At 45.5% G+C, this 23,575-nt stretch overlaps 1 protein-coding gene across 1 annotated transcript; it reads right to left on the bottom strand.

Annotated features, from left to right (window-relative positions):
- Positions 1-6,575: 6,575 nt before the first annotated feature.
- LOC115679362 (uncharacterized) lies at positions 6,576-15,705 on the bottom strand. Its single transcript, XM_030602951.1, has 2 exons — positions 15,495-15,705; positions 6,576-7,150 (listed from the first exon to the last, which is right to left on the bottom strand). Exons 1-2 carry the CDS (start codon positions 15,703-15,705, stop codon positions 6,576-6,578), a joined length of 786 nt encoding a protein of 261 aa, XP_030458811.1.
- Positions 15,706-23,575: the final 7,870 nt, after the last annotated feature.

The following is a 23,575-nucleotide window of genomic DNA, read 5'->3' as shown; positions in this document are numbered from 1 at the left end:
CCGGTGAGGATCGAAGACGAAAAGGAACAAGTTTTAAGGAACAAGACGATTCCGATGGTCAAAGTGATTTGGGAGCATCACGGGACAGAAGGCGCCACTTGGGAAAGTGAAGAGCTAATGCGACGTCAATACCCCCACCTGTTTGAGTAGTTGGATTGGATTGTAAATTTCGAGGACGGAATTTTTTGTAAGGGGGGAAGAGTTGTGACATTCTGAAATTCGACCCACTTGTGATTTATGAAATGAATGATTTTATTAATGCGCTTGTAGTTAGATCTTGCCCGGAACTGATCACTCCTAGGATACTAACCATTAGGGAATGGCTAATTAGGGATTTAAGTTCGCGTGACCAAATAAACTCGATCGTAGGCTGACTTTCGATCATAAGGATTGTCGAGGTGATATTTTGGGCCAATGTAGGCTGATCCAAGGATGGTCATGGATCGATTCGCCAATGTCATATGAGTGGATCGCGGGTAATTCCGCTCGACCATGAGATGAATTTGCGAACGACCTTAAACCTATTCCGAACGATCGTGCCCTTCAGAACTAGTGATTGATCTTCGCAATTACATGATAACTGAGGTTGCCATGGTTCGAATGAACTTAAACGTGGCTCGACTTAGTGTCGACCGCAGGTCAAATTCACGTAATGCCTAAGAGGCGCCCGTTAGTCAGAGATACACTTAAGTCGCGTTGATTCGAATTAGCCATAGTCAAAATCCAAGTTTGGGTTTTGGATTCCTTGAACGTCATGACAATTAATTGGACGATGTCGTCATTAGCGTAATTAATCTTAGAATTTGTTGGATTTGTTGGGAAAGATTGAAATTGGACCGGGAGTGGAAAATTACCATTTTGCGCCTGGGATTGTGTGAAGGCTCTTAAGAAAAGTGGAAGCGCAGTTTGGTCTTTTGGCTACCCCTTTGATGGATGAATTTTATGGACAAAAATGCCCCTATCCTCCTTGTTCATTTCCTTCTTTGCCCCTAGATATTTTGCGAATGGTTTAATCTTAGCCGTTGGATGAGATGGATGTGATGTGTGTTTGAATGTGGACCTTTAGATTTGGTGAGATAGTGGAAGGGGTAAGATGGTCTTTCCTTAAAGAGTTGACCCACCTAGCCTTTTTAGGTTATAATGGCTCATTTCTAGGTAATGATGAGCTTTTTAGGCTATGATGGGCCTTTTTAGCCATCATGACCTATCTAACCTACTCCCCCTAGTCTATTCTTTTCTTTTCTTTTCTTTCTCCCTCACTCTCTCTCTCACGCCATTTCCCCTCCCCCCCTTTTGGCCGACCTTCTCTTCTCCTCCTCCTCTTCTTGCGCGCTCGGCCATCACGCCACGCTGGCACCAGAAACTGCCGCCCGTCGCCGCCCATCCGGTCGTCCTCGCCGCCGCGGCCTCATCACCACACCACCGCATCTCTCTCTCTCTCTCTCTCTCTCTCTCTCTCTCTCTCTATCTCTCTATCTCTTGGCCAGGTCCTCCCCTTCTCCTTGCCGTACACGCACGCAGCTGTGATCAGCCAATCGGAGCCGCCGCCGCTGCCGTCCGTCCGCCGTTCGCCCGAGGCCACCGTGCGACCACTGGCTTGCTGCCTCTTTTTCTTGCTTGATCTTGCTTAGGACCTTGAGTAAGTGACATTCTAAACCTTGCTTAGGATGGCGGGTATTAACGAACTAGTTTAGGTGCGATTTTGTGGAGATTATGGGTTTTTTGAGTGCTCACTTATTAGGTGGATTATGGATGGATTTATGGACGACTTGGTGGTTATTTAGAGACCAAATAGGGGTTGATTATGGTGGATTTATATGCTGGAAAAAGCGGTTGAATATGGCAAGTATATGGTTTGATTTGTGAACTACACATATTGGAATATTGTACCGGTGTCGTGGTTGATTTATGCTACCTTCGTGGTTGAGTTTATTGCTTGAAAAATGAGTGTAATATGTTGAGTTGTGGGCTGTGATCGTTCGCTTAGTTGTAGCTTAGTATGCTTGGTGAAAGGTGATATGAATGGTTGACATTTGGATCCCGTTAGCGTGAGCGTGGGTTGATTTGAATTAGCTAGAGATTGAGCTTGTTGTATGACGTTTGAACATGTGATATGCGTGAGGAATTGATGTGTACGCGATGTGCGCATGATCACTAAAAAGCCCTGAGACGTTTTATATGGGGTCAAGATAAAATATGGTGTGCTAATGTACTCGTGTGATCACTTAATCCCTGAGGTGTGTTACGCGAGCTGTAGAAGTGTTGTTGAGCTTGAGTCGTTTTGACGTGAGTCGTGGAATGAAAGTTGGACCCGAGGCGTGTTTACGCGGGTCATGAATAATCTGGACACGAGTGCTTGAGTGCATTGATAAATGCGAGATGTTGAGCTTGAGATTGAAAATGTCCAGATTATCATAAGTGCATGAGCATGTATTGATTGTGTCTCGGGATTGATTGTATGCTTGTGATGATTGGCATATTGTTATGATTGGACTAACGTGCAGGGTTTGTGCGTGAGCCGAGGCAAGGTAAGTATGCCGTGGTTGTTATAGCTTGTTGATTGAATGATTTTAGTGCTTGAATTAGTCTGGAGGTACGTGTTAGCCTAGGTGGGGTTTAGGGTGTTCGCTTATTGAGAAGTATTCTCATGGTTGTTTAACCAAACCATTTCAGACCCCCGACCTGGACCATGAACACTCCCCCGCAATGTTTTGGGATATCGGTGCACTCTAAGCACTCGGTAGTCGAGCACCTGGTTGGTGAGAACCAGGCTTGGATTAAGCGTACTACTGTGATTTGGGTAGATGTAGGTGAACCCCAGTTGCAATCCAATAAGTTCACAGCATGGTGTTTCTGAGATGATTTTGATGAATTTGGACCCGTTCGGAGTTTTGATGTCCCGCATGATGGAGTCGGTGATTGGGATTCGTCGGTCGTTCCTCCTCTTGATGGTGAGCTGACTAGTGCTGAGACGGGCCCTATGAAGTCAGGCCCTGCACCTGCACCTGCACATGTACCTGTACCCATGGACCCCGAGCCTATGGAGGTCGAGCCCGACCTAGAGCCCGAGGAGTTATACCAGGAGGCAGTCCCTATGGAGCCGGAGGTCGAACATGAGCTGACTGAAGAGTTTGAAGACCCCGAAGGAGAGTACAGGGAGCCTGAAGAAGAGTTTGAAAAGGAGCCTGAAGAAGAAGAACCCGAGGAAGAACCGCCGATTGAGATCCCATCAGAGTCGGGATCCGAGGATAACCCGATTGAGATTTAGGCTGACTCTTAGTCAGTTGATGAATGGGTGGATCCGGGGGAGCCTGATATCGATTCTAAGGGGACTAACCCTGATTGGACACCTTCTAGGTCTCGTAGGGGTTAGTAACGGCTAGTTGTTAGAACCAACTTTTTGAGAATGCTCCCTTTTTGGTATAGAAGTTAACCTACCTAAATCACTTGCCCCTTTTTGATGATAGTGGTTTCTAACCTTGTAAGCCTGGTTTGTTTTGTAAGAATGGATGTTATATGTATGTCTCGTATTATTGAAAGTTGTTCGTTTGGTTATGTGGTTGTTCTCCCTGTTACCCCTCTTCTAATTCTTGTTCGGGAGTTATACTTGTTTCCGCTTGTGTTTGATCTCTGACGATTTAGGGTTGGGTCGACGACGAGCCTGGGACGTCGCATTCAATTTGACCAACTTAGGGTTGTCGCGTGCTCGCTAGGGTTCGGGTCGTGACATCCTGATTGCAAGTGGGAATGGATCCTTTTCTAGCATGGGCATTTTGCCATTACTGGCTATGGGTTGATCATTGCCAGTAGACGGTTGCAGTAACATCACCTCGATTGATGCAGGCGTGGGAGTGAGTTTTCCATGGATGTACTCCACTTGCTTCGTGAGATTTTCGATTGCATTGAAAACTATCTTCATTTCGTTTTCCATATTAGTGAGACGATTTGGCATGTTTTCTTCGGCCATTTTTGCCTGGCGAACGAGTATAATTCGTAACCACCTATCAAGAAGTGGCAATGAATGAGTATAAGACTTCATAAGGGATCAGTCCATAACTTAGTCTTGTACTGTATTTTCATACTCCGTTTAGTCAAGTACTTTTCCTCTTCTTGCAAAACATAAGAGATGCAAAAAAGTTTTTTATTATATATATTTTTTACAACAATGGCAACCTAGTTGCCATCTTCGGGGTTCGAACCCCAATCGTTTCGGATCAATTCATTCTCGCATACCACTAGGCCGAAGCACTGGTAGTGTCAATGGGGCGCGTCCTTTTTTTATTTATACACAATTTTCTCCTTTTTTTGAAAATGACGGTAAATCCCTTGGGAAAACAATGATTTTAACATGTTTATAAAAATAAGGGCATGAATTGGAAGTAAATATTCAGAAAAAGTTTTAGCAACTATTTCTTCCAAAATGACCATAGTATTAAATAGGGGTGTCAATGGGTCGGATTGGGCTGGGCTTTCATTATACTCGACCCGAGACCTTGTTCATCATATACTCCAAGAATAGGGTCGGGTCGGGTCGGTCCGGGTTGGGTCGGTCCGGGTCGGGTCGGACTGGATCGGGTTTAGGGGTTTTTTTTAATAGGACCAATCTTTTCCATTTCCGAGCTCCATCCCGCCCTTAGCAACAGAAGCTGAAGCTCATACAAGCTTAAAGAATCAACATCATTGTTACCCAGAGCCATTGCTCTTCCTAAAATTTCTCACAATTCACACAACAAATTGGAAGATACAGCAACAAGAGCCAGTCGCCTGCATACCCATGACAAAACCACGAACGCAATGCTGAGAATTTAACGCGCGAGAGAGACGGGGGTGTTTACCTGTCGGACATGATGGCGATGGACTTGAACTTGAAGGCCTGGATAAGGTTACGATTGGGGTTGGCACCGTGGCCTTGCCACTTGTCGAGGGAGGAGCTGAGGAACTCGCCGGAGGAGCCGTTGGGCTTGGAGATGACGATGGAGAGGCCGCCGTCGATGTGGAGGGGGTTGTAAGGCCTACCGATGTGGATGTGGTCATTGTCGTTGGACTCGTTGGTGATGGTCCGACACTCGGAAGTCTCATCGATGGAGTGCCCCTCCAGCACCAGGTCGCACTCCGAGCAATTCGTGTCCGCCGCTACTCCAACGGAGAGGATCGATAGGGAGACGGAGCTTGCTAGGGACGTGGGGCTCAGCGGTAGGGCCTTGACTTGGGCGGCCACGGCGAGCGCCGTGAGGACGAGGACGAAGGCCACCACGATCATGTTCGCGAACTTCACGACCGCCATTGCCGCGAACTTGAGTTCGAGCTCTTGCGCAGAAAGAGAAGAGAGCAAAGGGGAGAGAGAAAGAGGGGGAGGGGCTATTCTGGATAAGTTGTATTTGGTGCCAGGGTAAAAAAAGCACAGCCCAGCCCGGCTTGGCCCGACCCTAACAAATACCTACACCTAAAACCCTTACCCAAAAAAGACCAAGACTTGACCCCAAAATACCCTAAAATTTCGAGTCGAGCTGGGTCGGTTCGGGTCGGGTCGGGTTGGCTCGGGCTTTTTTGACACACCTAGAGACATGCGCATGAAAAGTGAGGTTCGATTTCTATCTAGACGGCTTAGTAAAGTAAAGCTAAAAGGATGTCTGACCGTTGCAGTCTCGCGTTGGTGTCAAGTCCTTCTAACCTCAGCTTAGTCGAAAGGAATATCTTATAGTCATGCAAATAGCGACTAAAGATAAACACTTTACAACAGTTAGGAAATTTTTTTGGGGAAAAGAAAGACAACCTCTTCATTGCGGTCTCGCATTCGTGGTCGTATCTTTCTTAACACCATCCTAAAATGCCTTATCACGGCCCATGTCCGGCGATATGGTTATGTGTGCAACAGTGTACTGCTAAATCATTAAAGCATGCACACCAATTTATAAACAAACATCCATTCAAACATTTAGGAAATAATCATTCATTCCCAAACTACGGACCTGCAAAACAAGGGGTTAACAAAAACTATGCCCCTTATAACTCCCAAGTGCAAGAACATTTAACACCTTAATGTCAAGGTCATACCTAGAATCTTTGCTGCCAAAACATGCTTTTGAACAGGGTGAAATTTCTGACCTAAGTCCACTTAATAAAAAGCATGATAATTGGATGATCCCCAGCGGAGTCGCCGGTCTATTGCGACTCGCCGAATTTTTCCATGGGAAAGGGAAAATGTGGCGTAGCCTGGTATGTGCTAAGTCTAGGTCTAGGACTTATGTCACGCCTCAAACTCCATCGAGCACGCGACACACTTCTCTGGTCGAATAATGCGGCGTCCAAGGATATCGTCGACCCAATTCAACTTATCAGAGATTTATATCGATCAGCGAAAGCCATAATTACCCGGACAATAACAACTGGAAGAGGAGAATAAACAAATCCATTACTTAACCAACTTTATACAACATCCATCATATACAATCCATCTCCTATACATGCACACCTCACTATCATCTACACACCACTGATAACAAAAAGATCGATAGCCTGGGTACCCTATTATCCAAAAATGAAACACCTCAAAAGACCTACTCCTAACCCCTACACTAGCCCCTACGCCCTTTAGATGGCGTCCACACTGAGTCTGATTCTTCAACATTTGAATCTGAATCCCCCTGAACTGTCTGCTCCTTTGAGGACTCCAGCTCGGCCTCGATCTCAATCAGGTTATTTATATCACCCGACTTCGCTGGAACCTCATCTTGCTGCTCTTTAACTGGCTCCTCATCCGACTTGTCCTTTGGCATAAACTCGGGGTAGTACTCTGGCTCATACTCTGGCTCTCCCTCGGGTGCGTCCTCTGGCCTCATCTCTGGGTCTTTTTTGGGCTCTTCATATGGGGCCTCTTCTTCTGGCTCCTCCTCTGGTATCACCTCAAGATCCACATCCATGGGATCATATCCCGCCTGAGATTCTTCCGGATCCAGATCATGCTCGGCCCCTGAGGGCTCAGGTGCTGCATGCTTAGGTGCTGCAGGCGCAGGTTGAAGTCCGGACTGCGCTAGACTAGTCTCCAAACTAGTCATCTCCCTATTAGGAGGGGGTATAGCTGATGGATCCCAATCCCTAACTCCACCGAAGGGGACATCGAAGCCACGGACGGGACCAAACTCATCTATCCCTTCTCGAAAGAACCAGGCGGTATAGGTATGGGCCTGCCAGAGGGGTAACCCTACGTCTACCCAAACTACGGTAGTATGCTTTATCCAAGTCATATTGTCATCGATCGGATACTCTACAACTACATGGTCGGTGTGCACTGGTAAACCAAAATGCTCGGGCGGTGGCGGTGGCGATGGGAGATTCATGGCTCAGGTCGGGGTTTTGAAATTGTTGGTTGAAACAACCATGAGATCACATCTCAATAAGCACACACCTTAAACCCCACCTAGGCTATCACGTACCTCCAGACAATTACACACATCCACACTCAGCCATCACATAACAGGCACGCAATTTATACTTACTTGGACCTTTCCTGCGTGCAACCTGCACGTTAGCCACAATAGCACCATTTCCAATCACATGCACATTCTAATTACATTTCACGCATTCATTCCTGCCTCATCACATTCCTTTCACCCAACTCGCCAGTGACCCGCGTAATGGTACCGCCTCAGGCTCACTGCGACTATCTCATTTTTCCACTCGACTCGCCAGTGACCCGCGTAGTAGTACCGCCTCAGGTTCACTGCGACTAACTCATTTTTTCCACTCGACTCGCCAGTGACCCGCGTAGTAGTACCGCCTCAAGTTCACTGCGACTAACTCATAATAACAACACTTCAGGGCCCGCGTAATGGTACCGCCTCAGGCCGTGTATCTTGCCCGCATAATGGTACCGCCTCATGCTCAACACCCACCCCGTACGACACAACTCGCATAATGGCCTCAGGTTGGCCATCCTCCGGTAATACCGGGCATCGTCCCGCGTAGTCGTACCGCCTCAGGATGGATCAATTCCCCGCGTAATGATACCGCCTCAGGGATTTCCGTAACCACACATACCACACCACACACGATTTCTCACTAATTCACTTGCTCGACACCTACATGCCAATATACTGACCGATCACACTTGGCTTGTGCACGCACCAAATCACACACATTTCTCATGCTTAATAAGCACCCCAAACATGGCCAATTGACAATCAAATTCAATTCAGCTCACGCGTGCATGAAACGGCCCACATTTAAATCAATCCACTCACGATACAACAAACATACAAGGCCATTCACGGGCCCACAATCACAGCCATATTCTTAGGCACAAATTCAACATTTCCATGCTCATTTCAAGCCATATCAAGCCCTACCAACCAGCCACATCACAACATGCCAAACCGACACCATTTAGTCCTCAAATCAAGTCGTATGCTCGTCAATAGGAGTCTCAATTTCCAGCATTTAATCCGGCATCAATTCAGCCCCAAAACATCCCCAATTCAAGCTCAACTCAGCCAATTTAAGTCTCCCAATTCAGTCCATTAAATTAACCCCTAAACAGCACCAATTAACCCCTAAATCATCACTAAATAACCCGATTTAGCCCCTAATTGCGTCTATCAATACCCGACGTCCTAAATAGGGTTTAGGGGGCGACTTACACGAACTCTAGATTGTCTCGGCTAAAGTGGAAAGGGGACGGGTGGCCGGTGGCCTTACGGTGGCGAGCGGCGACAGTGAGCGGCTCAGCGGCGGCGTGCGACGAACGGCGGTGGCTGGCGGTCTGCTGGCTTCCTATGGCTGAATAGGACCGAAGGGGGCTGGTGGTGGTGTTCAGTGAGGTGGAGCATGGGAGAGAGAGAGACGGTGGGGCGGTGTTGGTGGCGATGGCGAGCGGCCATGGCGGCGGCGGCGGCTTTGGCTCGGCGGGACGGCGTATTGCGAACGGCTTCCTTGGCCGCGGTTCACGGCCACGAGAGAAGAGAGAGAGAGATTGTCGAGATGGAGAGGGAGAGAGAGAGGGACGGCGTGAAGGTGGTAAGGGATTGGCGACGTACGGACGGCGGTCGGCGAACGGTGGCGCGGCAAGAGGGAGAGGGCGGCGATCAGTGGGGGGAGAGAGGGAGAGTGAGCCGAAAGGGAGGGGAGAGAGAATGAGGAGAGAGAGAGAAATTGGATTTGAATAACTCAAGTCCAATAATTGGTGTCCCTATTTGGCCAAATGACCATCTTGCCGCTCTCTCACAATTCCAATCGATGGCCTAGATTCGATCTTATCTTGAGATCAACGGTCCGGATCGAATCTTTTCCAAAATATCCAAGGGCAATTTGGGAATTTCATGAAAAGTCCAAGGGCAAAATTGTCCAAAAATTTCTATTTCTAAGGCTAGGGCGAAATGACCAAAATGCCCTTCCCCAATTACATTGGCCTTAACAAACTTCCACGGGTAAAATGTTCATTTTCCATTTCTTGCCGAAATTCAATTTTTCTGAAGGATTCGGGCAAATCCGAGGCTACCCGAGCAAACGACAACATCGTCCAAATGATCTGTCGTGACTTTCTAAATTTCCAATGCCCAACTCGGTCTCTAATCAACGACTAAGTTCTAAATAACGTAACTTGCACATATCTCAAACTAACAGGTGGCTTTTGGGGAAATTCGCACATTTGACCCGTGGCCGATACTGAATCATGCCACGTACTAATTTAGTCGGGTTGTGACGACCTCGGTTGTCACTTAATCGCGAGGATCGATCGTTAGTTTCGACGGGCGCGATCCGTTGGTATGGGTTCGGGATCATTCGTTAATTCATTTCGCGGTCTAGCGGAACCACCCGCGATCCACTCGTATGACAGTGGCGAACTGATCCCTAGCTATCCTTGAATCGGCCTATATTGGCTCAAAATGTCACCTCGACAATTTTCTTGGTCGAAAGTCGGTTCACGATCGAGTTGTTTGGTCGCGCGAATTTAAATCCCTAATTAACCTTTCCCTAACGATTAGTATTCCCGAAGTGATCAATTCCGGGCGAGATCTAACTACAAGTACGTCCATAAACTATTCATTTCATAATTCCCAAGTGGGTTGGATTTCAGAATGTCACAACTCTTCCCCCTTATAAAAAATTTCGTCCTCGAAATTTACAAATCAAACTATCTATTCAAACAAGTGGGGGTATTGACGTTGCATTTTCTCTTCACTTTCCCAGGTTGCGCCTTCTATCCCGTGGTGTTCCCAAACAACCTTGACCATCGGGATTGTCTTGTTCCTTAAAACTCGTTCTTTCCGATGTTCAATCCTTACTGGTCTCTCGACATATGACACCCTGTCATCAACTTCTATCTCCTCATAATTCGACACGTGAGTTGGGTCTGGCTCATATTTCCTCAACATCGATACGCGGAACACATTATGCACTTGCGACAAATTTGGCAGAAGTGCAAGGCGATAAGCTAAGTCTTCAATTCTTTCTAAAACCTCAAAAGGTCCCACGTACCTCGGACTCAACTTCCTTTTCTTACCGAATCTGGATAGTCCTCTCACGGGCGATACCTTAAGGAATACGTGATCCCTTACTTGAAACTCTAAAGGTCTTCGCCTTCTGTCTGTATAACTTTTCTGACGGCTTTGAGTTGTTTTCAGCCTTTCACGAATTACCTTAATAGCCTTAACTGACTGTTGAACTAATTCTGGCCCGGTTATACTCCTTTCTCCTACTTCGTCCCAACACATGGGCGTCCTACATGATCTACCATATAGCGCTTCAAATGGCACCATTCTGATGCTCTGCTGAAAACTATTATTATAGGCAAACTCTGCTAAGGGCAATTGCTCTTCCCACTTACCCTGAAAGTCCAATACACATGCCCTAAGCATATCCTCTAAAGTCTGAATTGTTCTCTTAGATTGGCCATCTGTTTGCGGATGATAAGCTATACTAAACTGCAGCTTTGATCCTAATGCCGTCTGCAGACTTTTCCAAAAATTGGCGATAAACCTAGGATCACGATATGAGGTTATCGTCACTGGCACCCCATGCAATCAAACTATCTGTTGCACATACAGCTCAGTATATCGATCTAATGCGAAGTCCTTTCGTACCGCCAAAAAGTGTGCCGACTTTGTCAATCTGTCGACAATCACCCAAATAGTATCATGGCCTCTTTGGCTCCTTGATAATCCCGTCACAAAATCCATAGTTATATGCTCCCATTTCCATTCTGGGATTTCCAAAGGTCGCAATAATCCTCCGGGCTTACAATGTTGCGCCTTCACTTGCTGGCACGTAAGACACTTGGGCAAATGCCTGTCTATGTCCACCTTCATGCCATTCCATCAATAATACTGCCTCAAATTCTGATACATTTTGGTACTACCTGGGTGGATACTATAACTACTACGATGCGCTTCGAACAAAATTTCTTCCTTAAGTTTTGCATTGTCCGGCACGCACAATCTTCCTCGGAACTTCAATATCCCGTCTTCGGATATCTGGAAGTCCGGCTTTCTCTTGGTATCATTCATCTCTAGAATCCTTTGGATTTCTTGATCCGTAGATTACAAAGTCCTGATCTTAGCCTGAATCTCTGGTTCAATCCTCAGTGTGGCTAATAAACTCGAGACTTGACTTACTTCGAATGTAAACTCCGAGTCTCGTACTTTTTCCAACAATGTCCATTCCTTGACCATTAAGTGTGCGATGCTTGACTTCTGACTCAATGCATCAACTACCTGGTTAGCCTTCCCGGGGTGATATAATACATCACAATCGTAATCCTTTAGCAACTCCATCCACCGACGCTACCTCATATTTAACTCTTTTTGAGAAAACAGATATTTAAGGCTCTAGTGATCTATATATATCTGAAATTTCTCTCCGCATAGATAAAGTCGCCAAATCTTAAGGGCGAATACTATAGCGGCTAACTCCAAATTATGCGTCGGGTAGTTCAACTCATGCGGTCTTAACTGCCTTGATGCGTAGACCACTACTTGTCCATTTTGCATGAGTATACACCCCAGTCCTTTCAACGACGCATCACTATAAATTCGTATCCTCCGGGTTCTGATGGAATAGTTAACTCCGGTGCCGTGGTTAATCTATGCTTTAATTTGTGAAAACTCCTTTCACATTTGTCGGTCCATTCAAACCTTGTTTCCTTTTTCAACAAATGTGTCAACGGTGTTGCTATTACCGAAAATCCTTCTATGAAACGTCGGCAATATCCTGCCAAACCTAGAAAGCTTCAAACCTTTGTTACCGTCGTCGGTCTCGGTCACTTCATTACCGCCTCAATCTTCACTGGATCTACTGAGATTCCTTCCCCAGAGATCACGTGTCCAAGAAATGCTACTCGATTGAGCCAGAACTCGCACTTGCTAAACTTCGCATACAGTGCGTTCTCTCTTAAAGTCTACAAAACTTTACTCAAATGAAACTCATGCTCCTCTAGACTCTTCGAGTACACCAGTATATCGTCTATGAAGACTATCACGAATTGGTCTAAGAACTCCTTAAACACCCGATTCATTAAGTCCATAAAGGCAGCAGGAGCGTTTGTCAATCCGAACGGCATTACCGTAAATTCATAATGTCCATACCTCGTCCTAAATGCCGTCTTCGGTATATCCTCATTTCTAATCCTCAATTGATGATATCACGTTCTCAAATCAATTTTAGAAAACACCGAAGCCCCTTGTAATTAGTTAAACAAATCATCAATTCTCGGCAGGGGATATTATTTTTGATCGTCACCTGATTTAGCTGCCTGTAATCAATACATAACCTTAACGATCCATCTTTCTTCCTCACAAATAAAACTGGCGCTCCCTACGGAGACGCACTCGGACAAATAAATCCTTTGTCCAATAATTCTTGCATTTGCACCTTTAACTCCTTTAATTCCGACAACGACATCCTGTAAGGTGCTTTCGAGATTAGTTCAGTCCCAGGGGCCAACTCGATTACAAACTCTACTTCTCTTTCTGGTAGTAATCTCGGTAATTCCTGAGGAAAAATATCGGGTTACTCGCGCACCACTGCTATGTCCTCTAGCCTCGGTTCCTCAGTCGTCGAATCAACTACAGCCGCTAGAAATCCTTGACACCCTTTGTTCAACAACTTAGTCATTTCTAGCGACGAAATCCATGGAATCGAGGGTCCTTCTCGATTTCCCACAAATTTGAATTCCGGATGTCCAACAGGATTAAATTGGATCACCCTACTACTATAATCCATTATGGCCCTCTGCTTAGACAACCAATCCATACCCATTATCACATCAAAATCATACATGGCTAGAACCGCTAAATCAATTCTTTCCTCCCTATCACCAATCACAATCTTACAATTCGGGCACCCCAACGAGACTAGCATCTTATCATTCAAGGGAGTTGTAACACATAACACAACATCAAGCAACTGCGGTTCTATACCAGTCAACTCAACAAATTGCTCAGATATAAATGAATGTGACGCTCCAGGGTCAAACAAAGCATACGCGGCATGGTCGCACAAAGAAACCATACCTGTGACAACCCCTGGCGCGTTCTCAATCTCTCTTCTGGCCATGGCGTACACCTGTCCTTGGGCTTGTGGCCTAGTCTGATTAGCTGTCTGGGTAGCTCCAGTTTGGTTCCCGTTCCAGGGTGGCGGCAACGCAGGCGACCTATTCTGCCTGAGGTTGGGGCAAAACCTTATATGATAACCAAATCCGCCACATCCGAAACATGCTCCGCCCCTGGTTGGACAAGGTCCAATTCTATGTCTTTCCTCACACACCCGACATGGACCATTCTGATTACGGGCCGATTTTACTATATTTCTTTTAGCAGGAGGGACAAAACGTCGATTACCCGTCATTGGCCTCTTTCCTAACTGACAGTTGTCCCTACCTTGGGCAAACCTCGGCCCAGAAGCGGCGGCCCTATCCGCCAAATCCCGCTCAATCGCTTGAGCCCTGTCATAAATCTCGTTATACTCTCTCAGATTCAATAAAATCATTTGGCTACGAAGGTCCGGTTTCAAGCCGTCTCGGAACCTCCGAGCCCTATCCAACGGGTCCTCAACCATCTTCGGGACGAACTTAGATAACCGACCAAATTCAGCCTCGTATTGATCTACTGTCCTCTGCCCCTAACGAAGCCTCATAAATTCAGATAATTTCTGTTCTTAGGCACTCTCAGAAAAGTATTTACCATTCAAAATCTCCACAAACATCGCCTAAGTCTGGGTGGTACCAGCCGGGAATACCCTTCCTCTGGTGGCTTTCCACCAATCACTCGCATTTCCTTGTAATTAATATACCGCTAATGTCACTTTCTCCTCGTCTGTACACCCCAATACTTCAAAAGCTTTTTCTAATTCCTCCACGCACAGCGATGCACCCTTAAGATCACCTCTACCATCAAACTTAGGAGGCTTTAATTTCAGAAACTGCTCAACTAATTGGTGCATTTGCCTATTCGCATTCACCTGCTTCTGCCCTTGATTCCCATTATTATCATTGGCAGCAGCGGCCTCGGCAGCTCGTTCCTGAGTCTGCCGTCCTATCAGATTACCAATTTTTTCTAGGGTCCTCATGACCGCATCCATTCTAGGATCTTCTGCAGGTCGGGCTCGGCCTCGTTAGCTGGACGGACCCCCAGTTCCTCTACCTCGCGAACTCATCCTCACGATTTCTACCACTCGACTACCTGCTATAATTCCACTCAGGAATTAGAAATCTAGGCCAACTATACCAGTCTAGCCCTAGGCAGTGAATTAACACAATAATTCGCTCAGCAGGTAATTAGTCACCACAGCATAAAGCCACAATCAATAGGGTTTATGCACTTACCTCAAGTCCAGACGCACCTACATTTCAATTGTTATAACAATCAATTCACTCAACAATCACAACAAACAATCTGGAGGCACGCGTAGCTCATTCCACCTTATGACTCGCTAAGGTCTCCCTAGATTACTACCCCAGTGTCTTCGCTCTTTATCACTCTAGACTTCGACCAACTTAGATCGAGCTGTCCTCGCTTTGATACCAAATCAACAAGTGATGTCACGCCCCGAACTCTATCGAGAACGTGACACACTTCTCCGGTCGAATAATACGACGTCCCAGGATATCGCCGACCCAATTCAACTTATCAGAGATTTATATCGATCAGCCAAAGCCACAATTACCCGGACAATAACAACTGGGGTAAAAAAGGGGAGAATAAACATATCCATTACTTAACCAACTTTATACAACATCTATCATATACAATCCATCTCCTATACATGCACACCTCACTATCAGCTACACACCACCGATAACAAAAAGATCGATAGCCTGGGTACCTTATTATCCAAAAATGAAACACCTCAAAAGACCTACTCCTAACCCCTACACTAACCCCTACGCCCTTTAGATGGCGTCCACACTAAGTCTGATTCTTCTGAATCTGAATCCCTCTCAACTGTTTGCTTCTCTGAGGACTCCGGCTCGGCCTCGATCTCAATCGGGTTATTTATATCACCCGACTCTGCTGGAACGTTATCTCGCTGCTCTTCAACTGGCTCCTCATCCGACTCATCCTCTGGCACAAACTCGAGGTCGTACTCTGGGTCATATTCTGGCTCGCCCTTGGGTGCGTCCTTTGGTCCTATCCCTGGGTCTTCTTCGGGCCCTTCATATGGGGCCTCTTCTTCTGGCTCCTCCTCTGGTATCACCTCAAGATCCACATCCATGGGATCATATCCCACCTGAGATTCTTCGGGATCCGGATCATGCTCGGCCCCTGAGGGCTCAGGTGCTGTAGGCGCAGGCTAAAGTCCGGACTGCGCTAAACTAGTCTCCAAACTAGTCATCTCCCTATCAGGAGGGGGTATAGCTGATGGATCCCAATCCCTAACTCCATTGAAGAGGACATTGAAGCTACGGACGGGACCAAACTCATCTATCCCTTCTCGAAAGAACCAGGCGGTATAGGTCTGGGCCTGCCAGAGGGGTAACCCTATGTCTACCCAAACTACGGTAGTATGCTTTATCCAGGTCAAATTGTCATCGATCGGATACTCTACAACTGCATGGTCGGTGTGCACTGGTAAACCAAAACGCTCCGGCGGTGGCGGTGGCGGTGGGAGATTCATGGCTCAGGTCGGGGTTCTGAAATTGTTGGTTGAAACAACCATGAGATCACATCTCAATAAGCACACACCTTAAACCCCACCTAGGCTATCACGTACCTCCAGACAATTACACACATCCACACTCAGCCATCACATAACAGGCATGCAATTTATACTTACCTAGACTTTTCCTGCGTGCAACCTGCACATTAGCCACAATAGCACCATTTCCAATCACATGTACATTCTAATTACATTTCACGCATTCGTTCCTGCCTCATTACATTCCTTTCACCCAACTCGCCAGTGACCCGTGTAATGGTACTGCCTTAGGTTCACTGCGACTATCTCATTTTTCCACTCGACTCGCCAGTGACCCGCGTAGTAGTACCGCCTCAGGTTCACTGCGACTAACTCATTTTTCCACTCGACTCGCTAGTGACCCGCGTAGTAGTACCGCCTCAGGTTCACTGCGACTAACTCATTTTTCCACTCGACTCGCCAGTGACCCGCGTAGTAGTACCACTTCAGGTTCACTACGACTAACTCATAATAACAACACTTAAGGGCCCGCGTAATGGTACCGCCTCAGGCCATGTATCTCGCCCGTGTACTGGTACTGCCTCAGGCTCAACACCCACCCCCTACGACACAACCCGTGTAATGGTACCGCCTCAGGTTGGCTGTCCTCCGGTAATACCGGGCATCGTCCCGCGTAGTCGTACTGCCTCAGGACGGATCAATTCCCCGCGTAATGATACCGCCTCAGGGATTTCCGTAACCATACATACCACACCACACACGATTTCTCACTCATTCACTTGCTCGACACCTACATGCCAATATACTGGCCGATCACACTTGGCCTGTGCACGCACCAAATCACACACATTTCTCATACTTAATAAGCACCCTAAACATGGCCAATTGACAATCAAATTCAATTCAGCCCACGCGTGCATAAAACGGCCCACATTTAAATCAATCCACTCACGATACAACAAACATACAAGGCCACTCACGGGCCCACAATCACGGCCATATTCATAGGCACAAATTCAACATTTCCATGCTCATTTCAAGCCATATCAAGCCCTACCAACCAGCCACATCACAACATGCTAAACCGACACCATTTAGTCCTCAAATCAAGTCGTATGCTCGTCAATAGGAGTCTCAATTTCCAGCATTTAATCCGGCATCAATTCAACCCCAAAACATCCCCAATTCAACCTCAACTCAGCCAATTTAAGTTTCCCAATTCATTCCATTAAATTAACCCCTAAATAGCCCCAATTAACCCTTAAATCATCACTAAATAACCCGATTTAGCCCCTAATTGCGTCTATCAATACCCGATGTCCTAAATAGGGTTTAGGGAGCGACTTACACGAACTCTAGACTGACTCAGCTAGAGTGGAAAGGGGACGGGTGGCCGGTGGCCTTACAACGGCGGGCGGCGACGGCGAGCGGTTTAGTGGCGGCGTGCAGCGAACGGTGGTGGCTGGCGGTCTGCTGGCTTCCCACGGCTGAACATGACCGAAGGGGGCTGGTGGTGGTGCTCAATGAGGTGGAACATGGGAGAGAGAGAGACGGTGGGGCGGTGTTGGTGTCGATGGCGAGCGGCCATGGCGGCAGCGGCGGCTCCGGCTCGGCGAGACGGCGTACGGTGAGCGGCTTCCTTGGCCGCGGTTCACGGCCACGAGAGGAGAGAGAGAGATCGTCGAGAGGGAGAGGGAGAGATAGAGGAACGGTGTGAAGGTGGTGAGGGCTTGGCGATGGGCGGACGGCGGTCGGTGAGCGACGGCGCGACAAGGGAGAGAGGGCGGTGATCGGTGGAGGGAGAGAGGGAGAGTGAGCCGAAGGGGAGGGGAGAGAGAGAAATTGGATTTAAATAACTCAAGTCCAATAATTGGTGTCCCTATTTGGCCAAATGACCATCTTGCCCCTCTCTCACAATTCCAATCGACGGCCTAGATTCGATCTTATCTTGAGATCAACGGTTTGGATCGAATTTTTTCCAAAATATCTAAGGGCAATTTGGGAATTTCACAAAAAGTCCAAGGGTAAAATTGTCCAAAAATTTCTATTTCTAAGGCTAGGGCGAAATGACCAAAATGCCCTTCCCCAATTACATTGGCCTTAACAAACTTTCACGGGTAAAATGGTCATTTTCCATTTCTCGCCGAAATTCAATTTTTCTGAAGGATTCGGGCAAATTCGAGGCTACCCGAGAAAAATGACAACATCGTCCAAATGATCTATCGTGACTTTCTAAATTTCCAATGCCCAACTCGGTCTCTAATCAACGACTAAGTTTTAAATAACGTAACTTGCACATATCTCAAACTAACGGGTGGCTTTTGGGGAAATTCGCTTATTTGACCCATGGCCGATACTAAATCATGCCATGTACTAATTTACTCGGGTCGTGACGACCTCGGCTGTCACTTAATCGCGAGGATCGATCGCTAGTTCCGACGGGCGTGATCGTTTGGTATAGGTTCGGGATCATTCGTCAATTCATTTCGCGGTCTAGCGGAACCACCCACGATCCACTCGTATGACAGTGGCGAACTGATCCCTAGCTATCCTTGGATCGGCCTACATTGGCTCAAAATGTCACCTCGACAATTTTCGTGGTCGAAAGTCGGTTCACGATCGAGTTCTTTGGTCGCACGAATTTAAATCCCTAATTAGCCTTTCCCTAACGGTTAGTATTCCCGAAGTGATCAATTCCGGGCGAGATCTAACTACAAGTACGTCCATAAACTATTCATTTCATAATTCCCAAGTGAGTTGGATTTCAGAATGTCACAACTTAGCTTGGGCTCTCCCAAACCCATACCATATCGCGACTTGTGGTTTAGGTTCTTAACCAGCAAGTGATTTTTATCTAGGAGTCGCAACTAATCACTTTGGGATAGGTCGATTAGAAAATCAAGTAAGGTGTCATGACCATCCCGGAGGTGAACCACCAGGGGAAGGCTAACGGACTTACTAAATGAGAACGAAGATTTCTCTCATGAGGCAATCGTTCAAGTTTAGTGCGAACTTTCCCAAGCCCATCCGATCGTAACTTGGTACTTAATCCATCATGTAATTAATCTTACCTTTTGGAGTCGCCACTAATCGGTTATGGGTCGATTAGACACCCAAATAAAATATGGGAGCATATTTTACTTTCACGAACCAGAGATTCAAGGGATTCGGGGACTCGGTACCTTTTCTCTTTATTTCAAAAAAATGTTTTTATGGATCAAAGAATTACGTCCATAAAATATTAAGGGTTTGACCTTAGAGTCTAAAGGTCCAAACGCCTTAATATATCTTGGTTAATGCAAAGAAAATATATAACTGGATAAGCTAAGATTTTATTGACTAAATGACATGTAGTTAAAATCATGTATTGACAATCCACAAATTTAAACTGATCTCATCCTCACCTTGGTTTGAGCTAACCGCGAGAAATTGATAGTGAAATGCGGAAAGCAACCGAAGGTATGCAACAACAATGAACAACAACGAACGGCAACAAACAATAGCAGACAGCAACAAACAGCGGCAACAGTGGCTCAATAGCAACTGCGAACGACGAATGGCAATGATGAACAGCAAACAACAACGAACGCAGCAAACGGCAGCGAACAGCGATAATGAGTAGCAGCAACAATAATGGCGAACAGCAACGCGAGGATGCAGCAGTAGCGAACAACAACAAATAAAAACGAACATCGGCGACACAGTAGCGAACAGCAACGAACAACAGTAGACAACAGCGAGCAACAACAATGAGCAATAGCGAGCAGCAGTGAAAGAGCAAGAGCAAGCAACAGCGACAAGCAACAGCGACGAGCGACAGTGAACAGTAGCTACGAGCAATATCGAGCAGCAGCGACGCAATGGCAAACAGCAACGAACAAAAGCAACGTAGCAGTAAACAGCAGCGATGCAGCAAAAAACTGCAGCGACACAGGATCGAGAATAGCAAGAGCAACGCAACTAGGCTCACTATAACAAAGGAATTTGCTGCAAATTATCGAGAAGAAGGATGTGGTGGAACCATAGCCATAGAAAAGAACTATTTTGTTTCTCTCGTACTTTTGAACTCTCTTTGTTTCGAGCTTTACTCTATGTTGTGCAATGGCTCAACCAGCCACCTTTTTATAGCAAAAGATCTCCATTTATCATTGGAAAGTCTGAACCTGTGCTCCTATGATCGTGGGGATTGCTGAATTTTAGACTTGATTTGTCGCCGTGAATTAGTGCTCCAAATCTCGCCTCTCCTCGAAATCTTTAGGTTGCCTTTTCCGCTCCCACTCATATTGCCTTGAATGTGTCCACATTTACTCGTCATTATTTATGATTTCACAACCAGCATTATCTCCTTGATTTCCTCCCCGCTCAATCTTTCCATTCGGCCGTTCTTGAGTGTTAATTCTTTCCATATTGCTAGACATATCCCATTGATTCCTATCACGATTTCAATTCTCCAAAATGTGTTTTGCCAAAAAGAATTTCGTGGAATTTGGAGGTGCTCACGAAAGAATGAGGGTTTGGTTCATTCTTATCACTTCAAGCTCCCAATCTTTCCATGACCAATCTTTGACTGAGCTGTCTAATTCCCACCGTTAGAAAACAACTCCCCTTGTTATGCTAAAGACAATCCGTGTGATATGGTGAGGATGAGCTTTCCAATGTGAGAGATCTTTGCTGAAGTTGAGGAGAATATTTCATGGAAATTTCTTCGTTTCAACACTTTCTTTTCCTTTTTCATTCATCCCCTCAGTAGGAACCGAATCTGTTAATGGACAAATATATGAGCATGAATAGACTCTTCGTGTGCAATTATCGGTGGCCGAACTTGAGCAAGGTCCGTGATAAAACATATCGAACAAACTTGAACATAATATGAAAATGCAATAATATTTTTGTTTAAAAGTCGGGATCAACTCCTAATTTTTTATGCAATAAATGAGTAAATGAGAAAATTAAAATTTAGGTGTCAACAGCTGCCTCTCTTTGAAGGGGATCTTACAAAGGTTTCCTTCAAAGATAGATGACACCTAAATTTAAATCATGCAAATGCTGTGCAACAATTTTTTTTTTTTGGGACCTCAAAGAATCTAATCCCATTTTCAAAATACAATGATATGCAATAAAGAATGCGATGTAAATGCTAATGATGAAAATGTGCAATGCAATGATCTTTTTATCGAGAACGGAATTCAAGGAATCTGATCTCATTTTCATATGCAATGTAAAGTTGATGCTAATTAAGATAGATAGAATATGTACCTATTGTCACTTACCTAGAGATCCGGAAAAGCATACTTGGGTACAAGACAATTCTTGGGAGTCTTGACAAATATCTTGAATTCTTTTCAGACATTTGAAAAGTCTTTCAACAATGTGATGAGAATGATGCCAATGCAAAGATGGAATATGTACCTGTTGCCGCACACTTGGATGGTTCTCAAAACTGCCGAAGGTCAAGAAACTCGAACACTTAGATGGTCATAGGGATCTGGCAAGATCTTTGACAACAAGCTCCTAGATGGCCCTCAAGGCTCTGCAAAGTCTTGGAGAGAAGCACTCGGATAGTCCTCAAGGCTTCAGAAGATCAAGTGTTCGAATGGTCCTTGGGTACCTTGAGGTCCTTGCCCGAGGATTCCATGAATTTGCCTGATGGGTTCTCTCGCCAATGGGGATTAGATTTCTCAGATTGCTTGGAAGTGTACCTGGAACTCACCTCGGGTCGGATAGATAGACATCTAGAACTCATTCCAGATTGTCTAGAAGGATATTTGGAACTCACCTTAGGTCGGATACTTAGAACTCATTCCAAGTATATCTGGAACTCATTCTAGATTGTCTGGAAGGATATCTGGAACTCACCTCAGATAGTCTGGAAAAGTTTTAAAGTATCCAGAACTCGCCTTGGATTTTTGAAGGATACTTAGAACTCACCACAGGTTGTTGAGAAGGATACCTGGAAGTCACCTCAGGTAGGGTAGACAGACATCTAGAACTCACTTCAGATAGTCTGGAAAAGTTTTGACGTATCCAGAACTCGTCTTGGATTTTTTTAAAGGGTACTTAGAACTCACCTCAGGTTGTCGAGAAGGAAACCTGTAACTCATCTCAGGTAGGGTAGATAGACATCTAGAACTCACTTCAAATAGTCTGGAAAAGCTTTGAAATATCCGGAACTTGCCTAAGATACTGGAAGTATACCTGGAACTCACCTCAGGTTGTCGAGAAGGATACCTGGAACTCACCTCAGGTAGGATATACAGACATATGGACCTCACTTCAGATAGTCTGGAAAAGCTTTGAAATATCCGAAACTCGCCTCGGATACTGGAAGTGTACCTGGAACTTACCTCAGGTAGTATGGGTTGTCTTGCTAACATATACCTGGGATCCTCATCAGGTATTGAAACTTGCTTAAATGATTTCGAGGTAAACGAAGTACTCATCGAATAGCTCTGGTCTCTCTGTTGGACATTGTTAGAGAAAATATATACACGAGACAAACACAGTTTATCTATGAACACATATCTCTGGAAAAACTCATTAAACTCATCGGTTGGGATTTATGCATAACAATTTCATCGTGTTTGCATCACCGAATTTCCATAGAAAAAGTCATCATCATGATGATATTTATTCACGACGTGGATTTGCTCAAAATGCCAAACGAGAGATTTTCAGTCTGAAAGGACTTTTGACTCATACTTACTTAAAAAGGCTATTTTGTCCCGACCATTGATACTGGAAAAAGAGAATAATCGCTTGATCTTACCATCATCATGTCGACAAAGGTTCTGAGTTTTCTCGCAAATAATACAACCTTACCAATCTGAGAGGTTTTTTGATAGGATTGTAGTGTAGGCTTGGTCAATGGCTTAGCAAAAGGATAAGCGAATTCATGGCTTCAACAGAATTGTTCTTCAATCATCGTCTCCGCCAGGTTTACGAGTCAAGAACCCTACAAATGATATAGAAACAATCTCGCCTACACTTCCATGAGCGAAACTTTTAACATTTAAAACCCCTACGTAAATTTAAATGCCATAATTTGAAGAGACTTTAAAGGGTCATAATGTAGGCTCAGGTAAGGGTTGAGAAACGAAGGATTTGTTAGGCTCAAAGATTTTCATGGAAAAAGTTTGAAGTTGGTGATCATCTTGGCATTATTACCAATATTCTCTTTCACCGGGGATTGTTTGCTTTATCGACCACGAGAGTCCAACGCTATTCTCTTTCACCGGGGATTGTTTGCTTTATCGACCACGAGAGTCCAACACTGATTTTCACGAAATCACCACCCTTTCATGAGGATGATTTTTGCAAACTTGGCCTTCGGCCACATCTTTTCACCCCTTCATTTCCATCAAGCTTCAATAATTTTTCTTTCACTCCTATTTCTCTTCTTTTCTTTTCTCTTTTTTCTTTTTCTCTCTTTTTTTCTTCTTCTTCTTCT

Source organism: Syzygium oleosum, unplaced genomic scaffold (genome assembly GCF_021117445.2).
Source record: "Syzygium oleosum isolate NSW1041296 unplaced genomic scaffold, Sole_v2.1 Sole_v2.04, whole genome shotgun sequence".
Lineage (NCBI taxonomy): Eukaryota > Viridiplantae > Streptophyta > Magnoliopsida > Myrtales > Myrtaceae > Syzygium > Syzygium oleosum.
Note: the sequence above shows the minus strand (reverse complement) of the source record. Positions and strands in the feature narration are given on the sequence as shown.